This window comes from Pogoniulus pusillus, chromosome 33, assembly GCF_015220805.1.
Source record: "Pogoniulus pusillus isolate bPogPus1 chromosome 33, bPogPus1.pri, whole genome shotgun sequence".
Classification (NCBI taxonomy): Eukaryota; Metazoa; Chordata; class Aves; order Piciformes; family Lybiidae; genus Pogoniulus; species Pogoniulus pusillus.
Genome location: NC_087296.1, coordinates 14207791 through 14218828, shown reverse-complemented (window position 1 = coordinate 14218828; position 11038 = coordinate 14207791). Strand labels below are relative to the sequence as shown.

General features: G+C 49.6%; 1 protein-coding gene across 1 annotated transcript in view; it reads left to right on the top strand.

Annotated features, from left to right (window-relative positions):
* SAMD3 (sterile alpha motif domain containing 3) overlaps positions 1-4866 on the top strand; it is a 35533-nt gene extending 30667 nt beyond the window's left edge. Inside the window, 2 exon segments of the mRNA XM_064170126.1 lie at positions 4686-4750; positions 4752-4866. Coding sequence (XP_064026196.1) covers positions 4686-4750; positions 4752-4866 — 180 coding nt within the window.
* The last annotated feature ends 6172 nt before the right edge of the window (positions 4867-11038 follow it).

The window sequence follows — 11038 nt, the reverse complement described above, 5'->3', positions numbered from 1 at the left end:
GGATGCCCCAGGGGTGTGTCTCTCTAACATCCCTCAGCAGACTTTTTCCTTCCTTTCTTTCTCCTGGTCACTTCTCCAGCTCTCAGACAATGAAACCTTCCACCACCCCTGTTAGCTGCCAGAGGAACTCTCTGCTCTCAGAGAAATGCAGCCTGGGCTTGGTTTTCTCCTGCTGCTTCTGCCTTCTAATTGTGTCCTGCTGGCTGCAGAGCCAATTCACCACCTCCTTGCTGCTGGAGGCTCTCACACAGTCTGCCCTGGGCTGAGCCTGTGCCAGGCTGTGTGACCCTTCCCCACACAAAAGCTGCTCCATGCCTTCAGGTACTCCTGGCACGTTCCTGGCCTGTGTTCTAATGTCCCTGCAGCCTGGAGAAAGGGACCCAGGGAGCCTTCAGCTGCTGGGGCAGGTGCTGGGGCAGCAGCGGCGCAGGCAGCAGAGCGAGGAGCTCCCTCCCCTCTTTGCTTCTCTCTGAGCAGTGCTGAACCTGCCATACACTTTTGGCACACTCAGTTTTCTGTGCCACAGGTTTTGGGCAGGATAGAAAAATGCCATTTGTGACTTCTCAGTGGTACCCAGCGAGAGGGCAAGGTGCAGTGAGCAGAAACTTGAGCATAACAAGTTCCATCTGAACATGAGAAGAGACTTCTCCACTGTGGGGGTGCAGAGCACTGCAACAGGATGCCACCCCAGCCCCACCCTTCCCACGCCATTCCCACCCCATCCCAACCGTTCCCACCCCACCCCCACGGTGCCGTCCCGCAGGGGCTCAGCCCCGGAAGGGCACGAAGCGGCTGCGCAGTTGGTAGCCCTGCCGCGGGGCACTGCTGCCGCTGCCAGCCCCTGCCGGCTGCTGCCCTTGAGGCTCCCGAGCCGCTCGGCTGCGCAGGTTGTAGCTGTGGCTCTGGGGCCGGCACCGAGCCTGCTCCATAGCCAGCAGCCTGCGCTGGCGAGCGCTCAGGCCGCACAGGTACTCCTGGAAGGCACAGTCCTGTGCCCCCCAGTACAGCAGCCTCTCCATGTGCCCTCTGCAGACAGGGCAGGAGGCAGTGCTCCTCCTGTTGGCCCAGCGCCGGATGCAGGCAAAGCAGAACCTCTGGTTCCAGCTCCGTTTGTGCTATTTGCAGTGGAGCATTTTGTTGTCGACTGCACTGCAGCAGTTGTGGTTTGTTTCTGCCACTCCTGCTCTTCTCCTCGTGGCTCAGGAAGAGAGGTTTAATGGCCATGATGGTGTCAGGTCAGCATATGGACTTGATGATATTAAAGGTCCTTTCCAACTGGACTGGTTCTGTGACTCGCTGACTCAAAGCAGCATGTGCAGGCAGTGTCAGACAAACAGCCCAAGGTGGCAGCTGCTGCAGGCAGAAGAAAATTGGCCTGACAGTGTTTCCTGACACTCACAAATGCCCTCCCAGCTCTGTTTATTCCTGTTACAAGGGTTGTAACCAATCCTTTGGAAAGAGTCACTGCCCCTATTTCATCTCAATTGAAACTGAAAATGCTCTCATCTCCAGACAAGAACAGAAGAGGAAAGAAAAGAGAGGAGCCACCCTCCTCCCCGGGTGCGTTTGCATCAGCTGCCAGTCAGTGCCATGGTGCCCATGAAATCCTGTGTGCCCTGTGCCCGTGGGCCTGGTTTATGTAACCACTGCACACCAGGTCATTAGTCACCAGTACACTGCTGCATTAATCTGTGTGTAATCCCTGCCCTCCTATGTCACACAGACACAGACTAATCTTCCTGCTTTACAAGCGCTGTAAATCCTCCTGCAGCAGTTGGGCTGTCTCTGTGTGTGTCATTGATAGAAAATAAAGTTATCAGCTCAAAAATGTTACCAAAGAAATCTTTTTAGAACATGAAATCATAGAATTGTTTTGGTTGGAAAAGCCCTCTCAGATCAGCAGATGCAACCTTCAACCCAGCACACCCATCAAACCCTGTCCCCAAGTGCCATGGCCACAGGCTTCTTGAACACCTCCAGGGATAGGGACTCCACCAATTCCCTGGGCAGCCTGTGCCAAGCCCTGACCACTCTTACAGCAAAGACATTTTTCCTTATCTCCAACCTAACCCTGCCCTGGCACAATTTCAGGACATTTCCTCCTATCACCTGAGACTAGGGAGCAGAGCCCAACCCCCACCTCACTGCAGCCTCCTTTCAGGGAGCTATAGAGGGCAGTGAGGTCTGCCCTCAGCCTCCTCCAAAACACCCCCCCCCCAGGGCCCTCAGCTGCTCCTCCCCAGCCCTGTTCTCCAGACCCTTCTCTGGAGATGCTCCAGCCCTTCAATATTGTTCTTGGAGTGATGGTTCAAGATATGGCCTCACTGGTGCCCAGTCCAGGGACACAATCACTTCCCTGCTCCTGCTGGCCACACCATTGCTGATCCAGACCGGGATGCTGGTAGCCTTCTTGGCCACCTGGGCACACCCTGGCTCATCCTCTGATGGCTGTCAACCATCACCCCCAAGGTCTCTTCTGGCAACTTTCCAGCCTCTCTGTGCCATGCCTGTGGATTTCATGGGGCTGTTGTGATCCAGGTGCTGCACTTGGCCTTGCTGAACCTCATACCCATTGATCCAGCCTGGACAGATCCTTCTGCAGAGCTTTGCATTCCCTGCTAGGGAAACCACATAACTGTGTGTGCTCCCAGCCTGATCCATCACAGAGCTACATGAGAAGGGATCTGGCTAAGCTGGTGAGAATCCTATTAGAGAAATAGATTTAGTTAAAACTCTTAATTGAGCCGAGGCCAGGGGGATGAAGCAGCTGAACACTGTGAGCTTTGATATCTCGAGCTCTGGAGGGGTCATTTTTCATGTGGAAAAATAAGCAAAAATGCCTTCTAGCCAAGCAAAGAAACTGTGCAGAGCTGAAGGCAGGGGCTGCTGAAATTGTCAGCTGCTCCTAGATCCTGGGATCATCCTGAAAGTATTCTGACATCTGTGGAATGCTTCAGAGAAGGTTCTTCCTTCCTTGTTTCTCAGCAGCCTTAAAATACCAGCAAAGCAGCAGTGGCTTTGGAGGGTCTGACCAAGCTTCTCAGCGTTCCCAAGGGCAGGGCTTGCCTGCAGACACGTTTGGCAGCCTTGGCTCAGCAGCAGCTCTCTGGGTTGGCAGTGAGTGTGGCAGAGTCCTGGCCGGAATGCCCAGCTGGGCATCCCTTGGGCAGAGATGCACGAGGGAGTTCTACTTAGTTCCTGAAAAGCAGCCAAGCTGGTGAAGGGTCTTGACCACAAGTCCTACAAGGAGCAGCTTGAGGGCACTGGGCCTGGTCATTCTGGAGAAGAGGAGGCTAAGGGGAAGCCTCATTGCTCTCTACAACTGCCTGAAAGGAGGTTGCAATGAGGTGGGGGTTGGGCTCTTCTCACAGGCATCAAGTGACAGGACAAGAGGGAACAGCCACAAGTTGTGCCAGGGGAAGGTCAGGTTGGATATTAGGAACAGTTTCTTCCCAGCAAGGGTTCTCAGGCCCAGGCACAGGCTGCCCAGGGAGCTGCTGGAGTCCCCTCCCCTGGAGAGGTTTCAGAGCTGCCTGGATGTGGTGCTGAGGGAGGTGGTTGAGTGGCAGTGGTTAGCAGCAGTGGTGGGGCTGTGAGCTCTGGGACAGTGGCTGCACTGGACGAGCTCCAAGGTCTCTTCCAACCTCATCAGTTCTGTGGTTCACTAAGGGGTTGGTTGCTCCATTAAACATGGATTGGATCTATTTACAATGCAGAGCTGCCTTTAAGTTGCAATTTGCATGCCTTGAGGAGTCTCCCAAATTCCAGGACCTACTGGAATGATCCTTGAATTAAACAATTTTGAGTTCAACTGAGTAATACACTTGGTCCAGTGTGTCTGGAGGCTTCCTGCTCCAGGAGATGTCCCGCCCTGTCTTTCTGCTCCCTTGTGTGATAATCATACAACTACCAACCAGCCAGAGGCAGGGGAAAAGAAGTCCTCTCCAAAAAAGCCCTTTCTCTGTGGCATCAGTGAGCTGCTCTGCTTCACTGGGTAGTTTCATGATCTGATGCCATCAAAGCACCCAAGCTGTGGTTTCACTGACAGCTCTGCTTAGAGTCAACAAACCCACTCCTTAGGTTCAGTTACTGTCATCTCTACCAAGTGGTGCCAGCAGCAGCAGACCTGCAGGTTAGCTCTCAGAGTCCCATAGCACAGGTGTTTGTGCTTCCCTCAGACCCAAAGCCACCAGCAGGCTGGTGCCAGCCTATCAGTCAGCTTCTGCTAGGGCCAAACATCTCTGTGTGTAGAATAGGTAGACAAAACTGAGAGGCTGAGGGCAGAGCTCATTGCTCAGCACAACTCCCTGAAAGGAGGTTGCAGAGAGGTGGGGGTTGGTCTCTTCTCCCTAGTCTCAGGTGACAGAAGGAGAGGAAATGGCCTGAAATTGTGCCAGAGGAGGGTTAAGTCGGAGATGAGGCAAAATTTATTTGCCACCAGAGTGATCAGGGATTGGAATGGGCTGCCCAGGGGGTGGTGGAGTCCCCATCCCTGGAGGTGATGGAGAAATGAGTGGATATGGCACTTCTACTGGTCATGGAGGTGTCGGGTTGAAGGTTGCACTTGATGATTTCAGAGGTCTTTTCCAACCTTACTGATTGTATGAAAACTGAGTGAGCTGCTTTAGGAATGGGGCAAATGTCTGAAGAGCAGTTTTGATGAAGGATTTCCTCCCACCATGCAGCTGCTCTGGAAAAGGGCCCTCAGAGATCGCTTCAAATACGTGCGGAGACCTATTGAGGATGATGAGCAACAAATGCAAGATTGGCCACAGGCGAGGGCAGGGCAGGAAGCCTTCACCTGCTGAAAACAAACCTGACCACAGCCAGGTGCAGGCACAGGGAGGATTTCTGGTGTTTAACTGAGTTCTATTTCAGCTCCTCTGCTGATGGGAAGGCCACCAGCTGGTAAGACACAGCAAAATCATTTCACCCTATTTAACCTTACTTTGTGTAGAATCAGAATGGTAGGGGTTGGAAAGGACCTCCAGGGATCATTGAGTCCAACCCCTCTGCCAGAGCAAGGTCACCCAGGGCAGGGCACACAGGAACACATCCAGGTGGGACTTGAAAGTCTCTAGAGTAAGGGACTCCACAACCTCTCTGGGCAGCCTGCTCCAGACCTCCTGCACCCTCACACCAAACAAGTTTCTCCTCATGTTCTCAACTGGAACTTCCTGGGTTCCATTTTGTGTCCACTGCTCCTTGTCCTATCCCAGGACAGCACTGCACAGAGCCTGGCCCCTGCTTCTTGCCCCCAACCCCTCATGTATTTGTAGCCATTGCTCAGATCCCCTCTCAGCCTTCTCCTCTCCAGGCTACCCAGCCCCAGGGCTCTCAGCCTCTCCTCCTCACACAGCTGTGCCAGGCCCTTCAGCATCCCTTGAACTCTCCCCAGTCTATCCCTATCCTGCTTGAACTGGGGAGCCCAGAACTGGACACAGACCTTCAGATGTGGTCTCACCAGGGCAGAGTAGAGGGGCAGGAGAACCTCCCTTGCCCTGCTGGTCACTTTTCTTGATGCATCCCAGGATCCCATTGGCCTTGGTCACAAGTGCACATCGCTGTCCCATGGATGACTTTTTGTCCACCAGGACTCCAAGGTCCTTCTCCATGGAGCTGCTCTCCAGCAGGTCAGCACTTAATCTGTTCTGGTGCATGGGGTTTGTCTTGCAACCAGACCCTTGACTTCTTTTCCTTTCCCGAGAACTAAATCTCAGCAGTGGAGCTGAACCCAGCCCTGGATCCCTGGCAGTTGTTGTTTAGAGCTGTTTCCAGTTGGATGAAGACTCTGTCTGCTTTCATTCAATGCTGTATTCCCATTCTGGTCCTGGTTCAACACCTCCAACTAGAGTGAAAAGCAGTGGAGGCTCCTGTCCAAGGCCTGTAAGCCTCTGTGCAGTGGTGTTTGCAGATGGCCATGGCATGCTGCCAGGCTGCACTTGGTGAGAGAAAAGCTGCTTGTGTTGATATGTGATGCACCCAGGGGTGTTTTGGAATGTGTGGATGAACTTCTGTGTGCCCCTTTAGTTAGTTAACTCCGAGAGCTGTCACTGTCATGGCATCATTGAATGGGTTGAGTTGGAAGGGACCTGAAAGATCATCCAGTTCTGACTCCCTGCCATGGGCAGGGACACCTCCCACCAGCCCAGGTTGCTCAGGGCCTCATCCAGCCTGGCCTTGAACACCTCCAGGGAGGTTGTGGAGCACAGAATGTGACCAAAGCCTCTGTGCTCCACAGCCTCCCTGGGCAACCTGTGCCAGTGTCTGACCACCCTCACTGCAAAGAATTTCTTCCTTACTTCCACTCTCACTCTCCCCTCTCCCAGCTCAAAGCCATTGTCCTTCATCCTGTCACTCCCAGCCCTTGTCAGAAGTCCCTCTCTACCTTTCTGTAGCTCCTTCAGGTATGGGAGGTATTCTCTTTATATATACAAATAAAATATGAACGCAAGAATTACCACTTGTGGAGCCTATCAAGGCTCAAGAATGAGTCCCACACTATGGAAGTAACCACAGCTTGCTTAGCTCTAATTGGTTTCTGTAGTGAAAGCAGGCATGTGTGGCTCTGAGACCCTAAATGGTGCCACCACCAAAGTGCAGAGCTTTCTTTCTGCCACTCCTTGGCACTAACTACTCCATGATAAATTTAAACTGATAAACTTAAGAGTCTTAGCCTCAAAAGGAATTAAATATATGGTCCAGAAGCCAACACCACAGCAAACCCAGATGATGTTCATAGAACCAGAGAGTTGTTTTGGTTGGAAAAGACCTCTAATAATTCAAATTATCTAATAATGACTTCTAATAATTCACATTGTCATTATCCAGATTCCCTGCTTCATCCCTGGAGGCACTGGAAGGGCAGATCAGCTTCCTGTTGACCAGAAACCAACACATGAAGGTTTTTTAGCGTAGGTTCAGGAGACCTTTTGAGAATAATCAGTGGAGGATTCCTGACCCTCATGTGTTAGCACAGGCTCCCTGAGACAGGCAGAGTGGGACGTTTAGGGCATCACAGGTGAAAGCCAACTGGCAAGCAGTGCAGATGAAGAGGACATCTGTTCCCAACAGATGACCTACTTAGCAGCCACACAGCTGACTTCTCTACTGAGCTTTGGGTTCTGAACAGCTGTAAGATGTAACTTCAGATGTGCTGTGTGTCAGGACCATAGGCACTGATCATGGAGCAATGCACAGAGAAGCTGTCTGCAGCAGCAAGTCAGGATGTGTCGGTCCAACAGCTGGGACCATTCGGTTTCTCATCACCATTCTTCAGACACCCCTCAAGGTCCCCCTCAAGACACACTAGACAGTGTATCCAGTTGCCATTTACATATATGCTGGGGTGACTTGCTCTTCCCCATCCAGCCCCACGGGGGTGGGGGTTTGAACTTCACCACTACTTCTTTCCACATTCTAAACCCCCAGAGCCAGAAGCGGAGGGGAAGGAAAACAGTTTGAACCCCATTCAAACCTCCAGTGGGGCAGGGACTTGGGTGAGCCATAGAATCATAGAATCAAGCAGGTTGGAAGAGACCTCCAAGATCATCCAGTCCAACCTAGCACCCAGCCCTGTCCAATCAACCAGACCATGGCACTAAGTGCCCCAGCCAGCCTTGGCTTCAACACCTCCAGGGACGGTGCCTCCACCACCTCCCTGGGCAGCCCATTCCAATGCCAATCACTCCCTCTGACAACAACTTCCTCCTAACATCCAGCCTAGACCTACCCCTGGCACAACTTGAGACTGTGTCCCCTCGTTCAATTGCTGGTTGCCTGGGAGAAGAGGCCACCCCCACCTGGCTACAGCCTCCCTTCAGGTAGTTGTAGACAGCAATGAGGTCTGCCCTGAGCCTCCTCTTCTCCAGGCTGCACACCCCCAGCCCCCTCAGCCTCTACACATAGGGTTTGTGTTCCAGGCCCCTCCCCAGCTTTGTTGCCCTTCTCTGGACATGTTCCAGCACCTCAACATCTCTCTTGAATTGAGGGGCCCAGAACTGGACACAGCACTCAAAGTATGGCCTGAGCAGTGCTGAGCACAGGGGCAGAAGAACCTCATTGTCCTGCTGCCCACACTGCTCCTGAGCCAGCCCAGGATGCAATTGGCTCTCTTGGCCACCTGGGCACTGCTGCCTCAGCTTCAGCTACTCTCTATCAGCACCCCCAGCTCCCTCTCTGCCTGGCTGCTCTCAGCCACTCTGTCCCCAGCCTGTAGTGCTGCTTGGGGTTGTTGTGGCCAAAGTGCAGAACCCTGCACTTGACCTTGTTCAATCTCATCCCATTGGCCTCTGCCCACCCATGCAGCCTGGCCAGGTCCCTCTGCAGGGCTCTCCTCCCTTCCAACAGCTCCACAGCTGCTCCTAGCTTGGTGTCATCTGCAAACTTACTGATGCCAAACTCAATCCCCTCGTCCAGATCATCAATAAAGATATTGAACAGGATTGGGCCCAGCACTGATCCTTGCCACAGCAACTTCTAGCAAAGAATTTACTGTGTCAAGGATGGCTTATTAAAGAAGCCCAAGCAATTGCTGGGCCCAAGAGGGCCTAACTCCTATCTTTACAAATTCCAAAATGCACTTATCACATTCTGTAGCTCAACTATTTTAATCATTTAACTAATTTCCATTTTTTGCACTAGCATTTGAGTCCTATGATTCCTTCCTTCCTTCCTTCCTTCCTTCCTTCCTTCCTTCCTTCCTTCCTTCCTTCCTTCCTTCCTTCCTTCCTTCCTTCCTTCCTTCCTTCCTCTCTTTCTTTCTCTTTCTTTCTCTTTCTTTCTTTCTTTCTTTCTTTCTTTCTTTCTTTCTTTCTTTCTTTCTTTCTTTCTTTCTTTCTTTCTTTCTTTCTTTCTTTCTTTCTTTCTTTCTTTCTTTCTTTCTTTCTTTCTTTCTTTCTTTCTTTCTTTCTTTCTTTCTTTCTTCCTTTCTTTCTTCCTTCCTTTCTTCCTTTCTTCCTTTCTTCCTTTCTTCCTTTCTTCCTTTCTTCCTTCCTTCCTTCCTTCCTTCCTTCCTTCCTTCCTTCCTTCCTTCCTTCCTTCCTTCCTTCCTTCCTTCCTTCCTTCCTCTCTTTCTTTCTCTTTCTTTCTTTCTTTCTTTCCTTTCTTTCTTTCTTTCTTTCTTTCTTTCTTTCTTTCTTTCTTTCTTTCTTTCTTTCTTTCTTTCTTTCTTTCTTTCTTTCTTTCTTTCTTTCCTTCTTCTTTCTTTCCTTTCTTTCTTTCTTTCTTTCTTTCTTTCTTTCTTTCTTTCTTTCTTTCTTTCTTTCTTTCTTTCTTTCTTTCTTTCTCTCTCTCTCTCTCTCTCTCTCTCTCTCTCTCTCTCTCTTTCCCTTTCTTTCCCTTCCTGCTTTCCTGCCTTTCTTTTCTCTTGAGAAGTGGTCCTAACAGGCTTTAAACCAGTGTGTGACTTGAACACACCATATTAGATGCCATCATCTCTTTTATATTGCAATGTTCAATCTTATGTTGCATGCATACAGGGAGGGCCTTACCAATACTAAGATTTTGCCACCATACAGACACAGCCAAAAGCAAATTCTGTCACAGAGAGTTGATGTAATTGACTTTAAAAAAACAAACAAACAAAAAAAGACAACAACAACTCACAACTTTTACTTGTTTTACTGTTATTGTCATAGAATCAGAGTCAACCAGGCTGGAAGAGACTTCCCAAGATCATCCAGTCCAACCTATCCAACCAAGATCATCCAGTCCAGCCCTATCCAATCAACTAGACCACGGCACTAAGTGCCTCATCCAGGCTTTTCTTGAACACCTCCAGGGACTGCTGTGCTAGTCTGAGGAAACTGGAATACTTTAGTGAGAAAAATCAGACTACAGGCTGTGAAAAGAAAACACTGGTGATGTCCACTCCACTCATAAGCTTGCTGAGATCTACAAAAACAAGAACACAAATCTCTGTAGGACAGTGTATGTGTCTCTGTTGGAGTCCATGTTTCTCCCTGGGCTGCTTCTGTGTAACTAATCCTTCTGCTTCTAACCCCTCTTGCCAATCCTCCAAACTCACCTTGCATGTAAGGCATACTCTGAGATAAGTTAGGTTTCTGTATTACTCCTTTAAAGCTGCATATTTCTGTATATAGCTATATAGATTGGTGACATATTGTAAATATCTGATTGTACATTGTGCTAAGCTGCAAATACAAACCCTCATTCCTTAATTTCCAGCCATCTGAGTCCAGTCTGGGTGATTTCATAACAGTGGTGTGTGTGTGGGGTAATTCCCAAACCATCACAGTTACAAATAACTTTATATTCTTGGATTATCTTTGGACATGATTGCAGATTGTTAAGTACACCCTCAGAAAGGCAACCATACCATATTCAGGAGCAGTTCTCACCTGTTACACTAACACCCCAGAAAGTTAACAATCTGGATTCTTTTTTTTGGTGTTGTTTACAGTGAGAAATTACAAACAAACAAACAAAAACAACCAAAAAAAACCAACAACAAAAACCCAACTCAGCAAACGTGCTCCAGAAAGCAGAAGCAGTAAGCTACTCTGCTTTCCACTGTTAAAATAATGCTCTTTGCTCTTTAACTAGTTCTAGTCTCAGGACTTTTCACTCCTTTACATGTGACTAACCTTAAACAATTTGGGGCTATTGTCCAAGTCACATTTTCCCCTCCTGTTCTGTGTTTCTTACTTAAAAAGCAAATGCAGGTAATAACAATTACCCTGCTTTGGAGTAGATAAAAGTTAACTGAAGTGCTCTAAACTCCTCAAATGAAGCTTGCACTAGCTAAGATTAAAGCCCCTCCTTTGCAATCCCAGTACAGTTTTTCTCTGAACAACAATATGTATTTACAAATTCAGAGTAGTCCTCAGCTTGTTGTAGCCATAACTCACTCATTTAAGTGACATAAGTGACGTTTTACTGCCTTTCATTCTTGATACTGTTTCAGCAGAGAGCCATAAGTGTTCATTTGTATTCCAGCATATGGAGTCCCAGTTCTGTGTATGGCACCAAAGAACTATCAACACTGTTCCAGTTACTTGAAGCTCTGCAACCCACT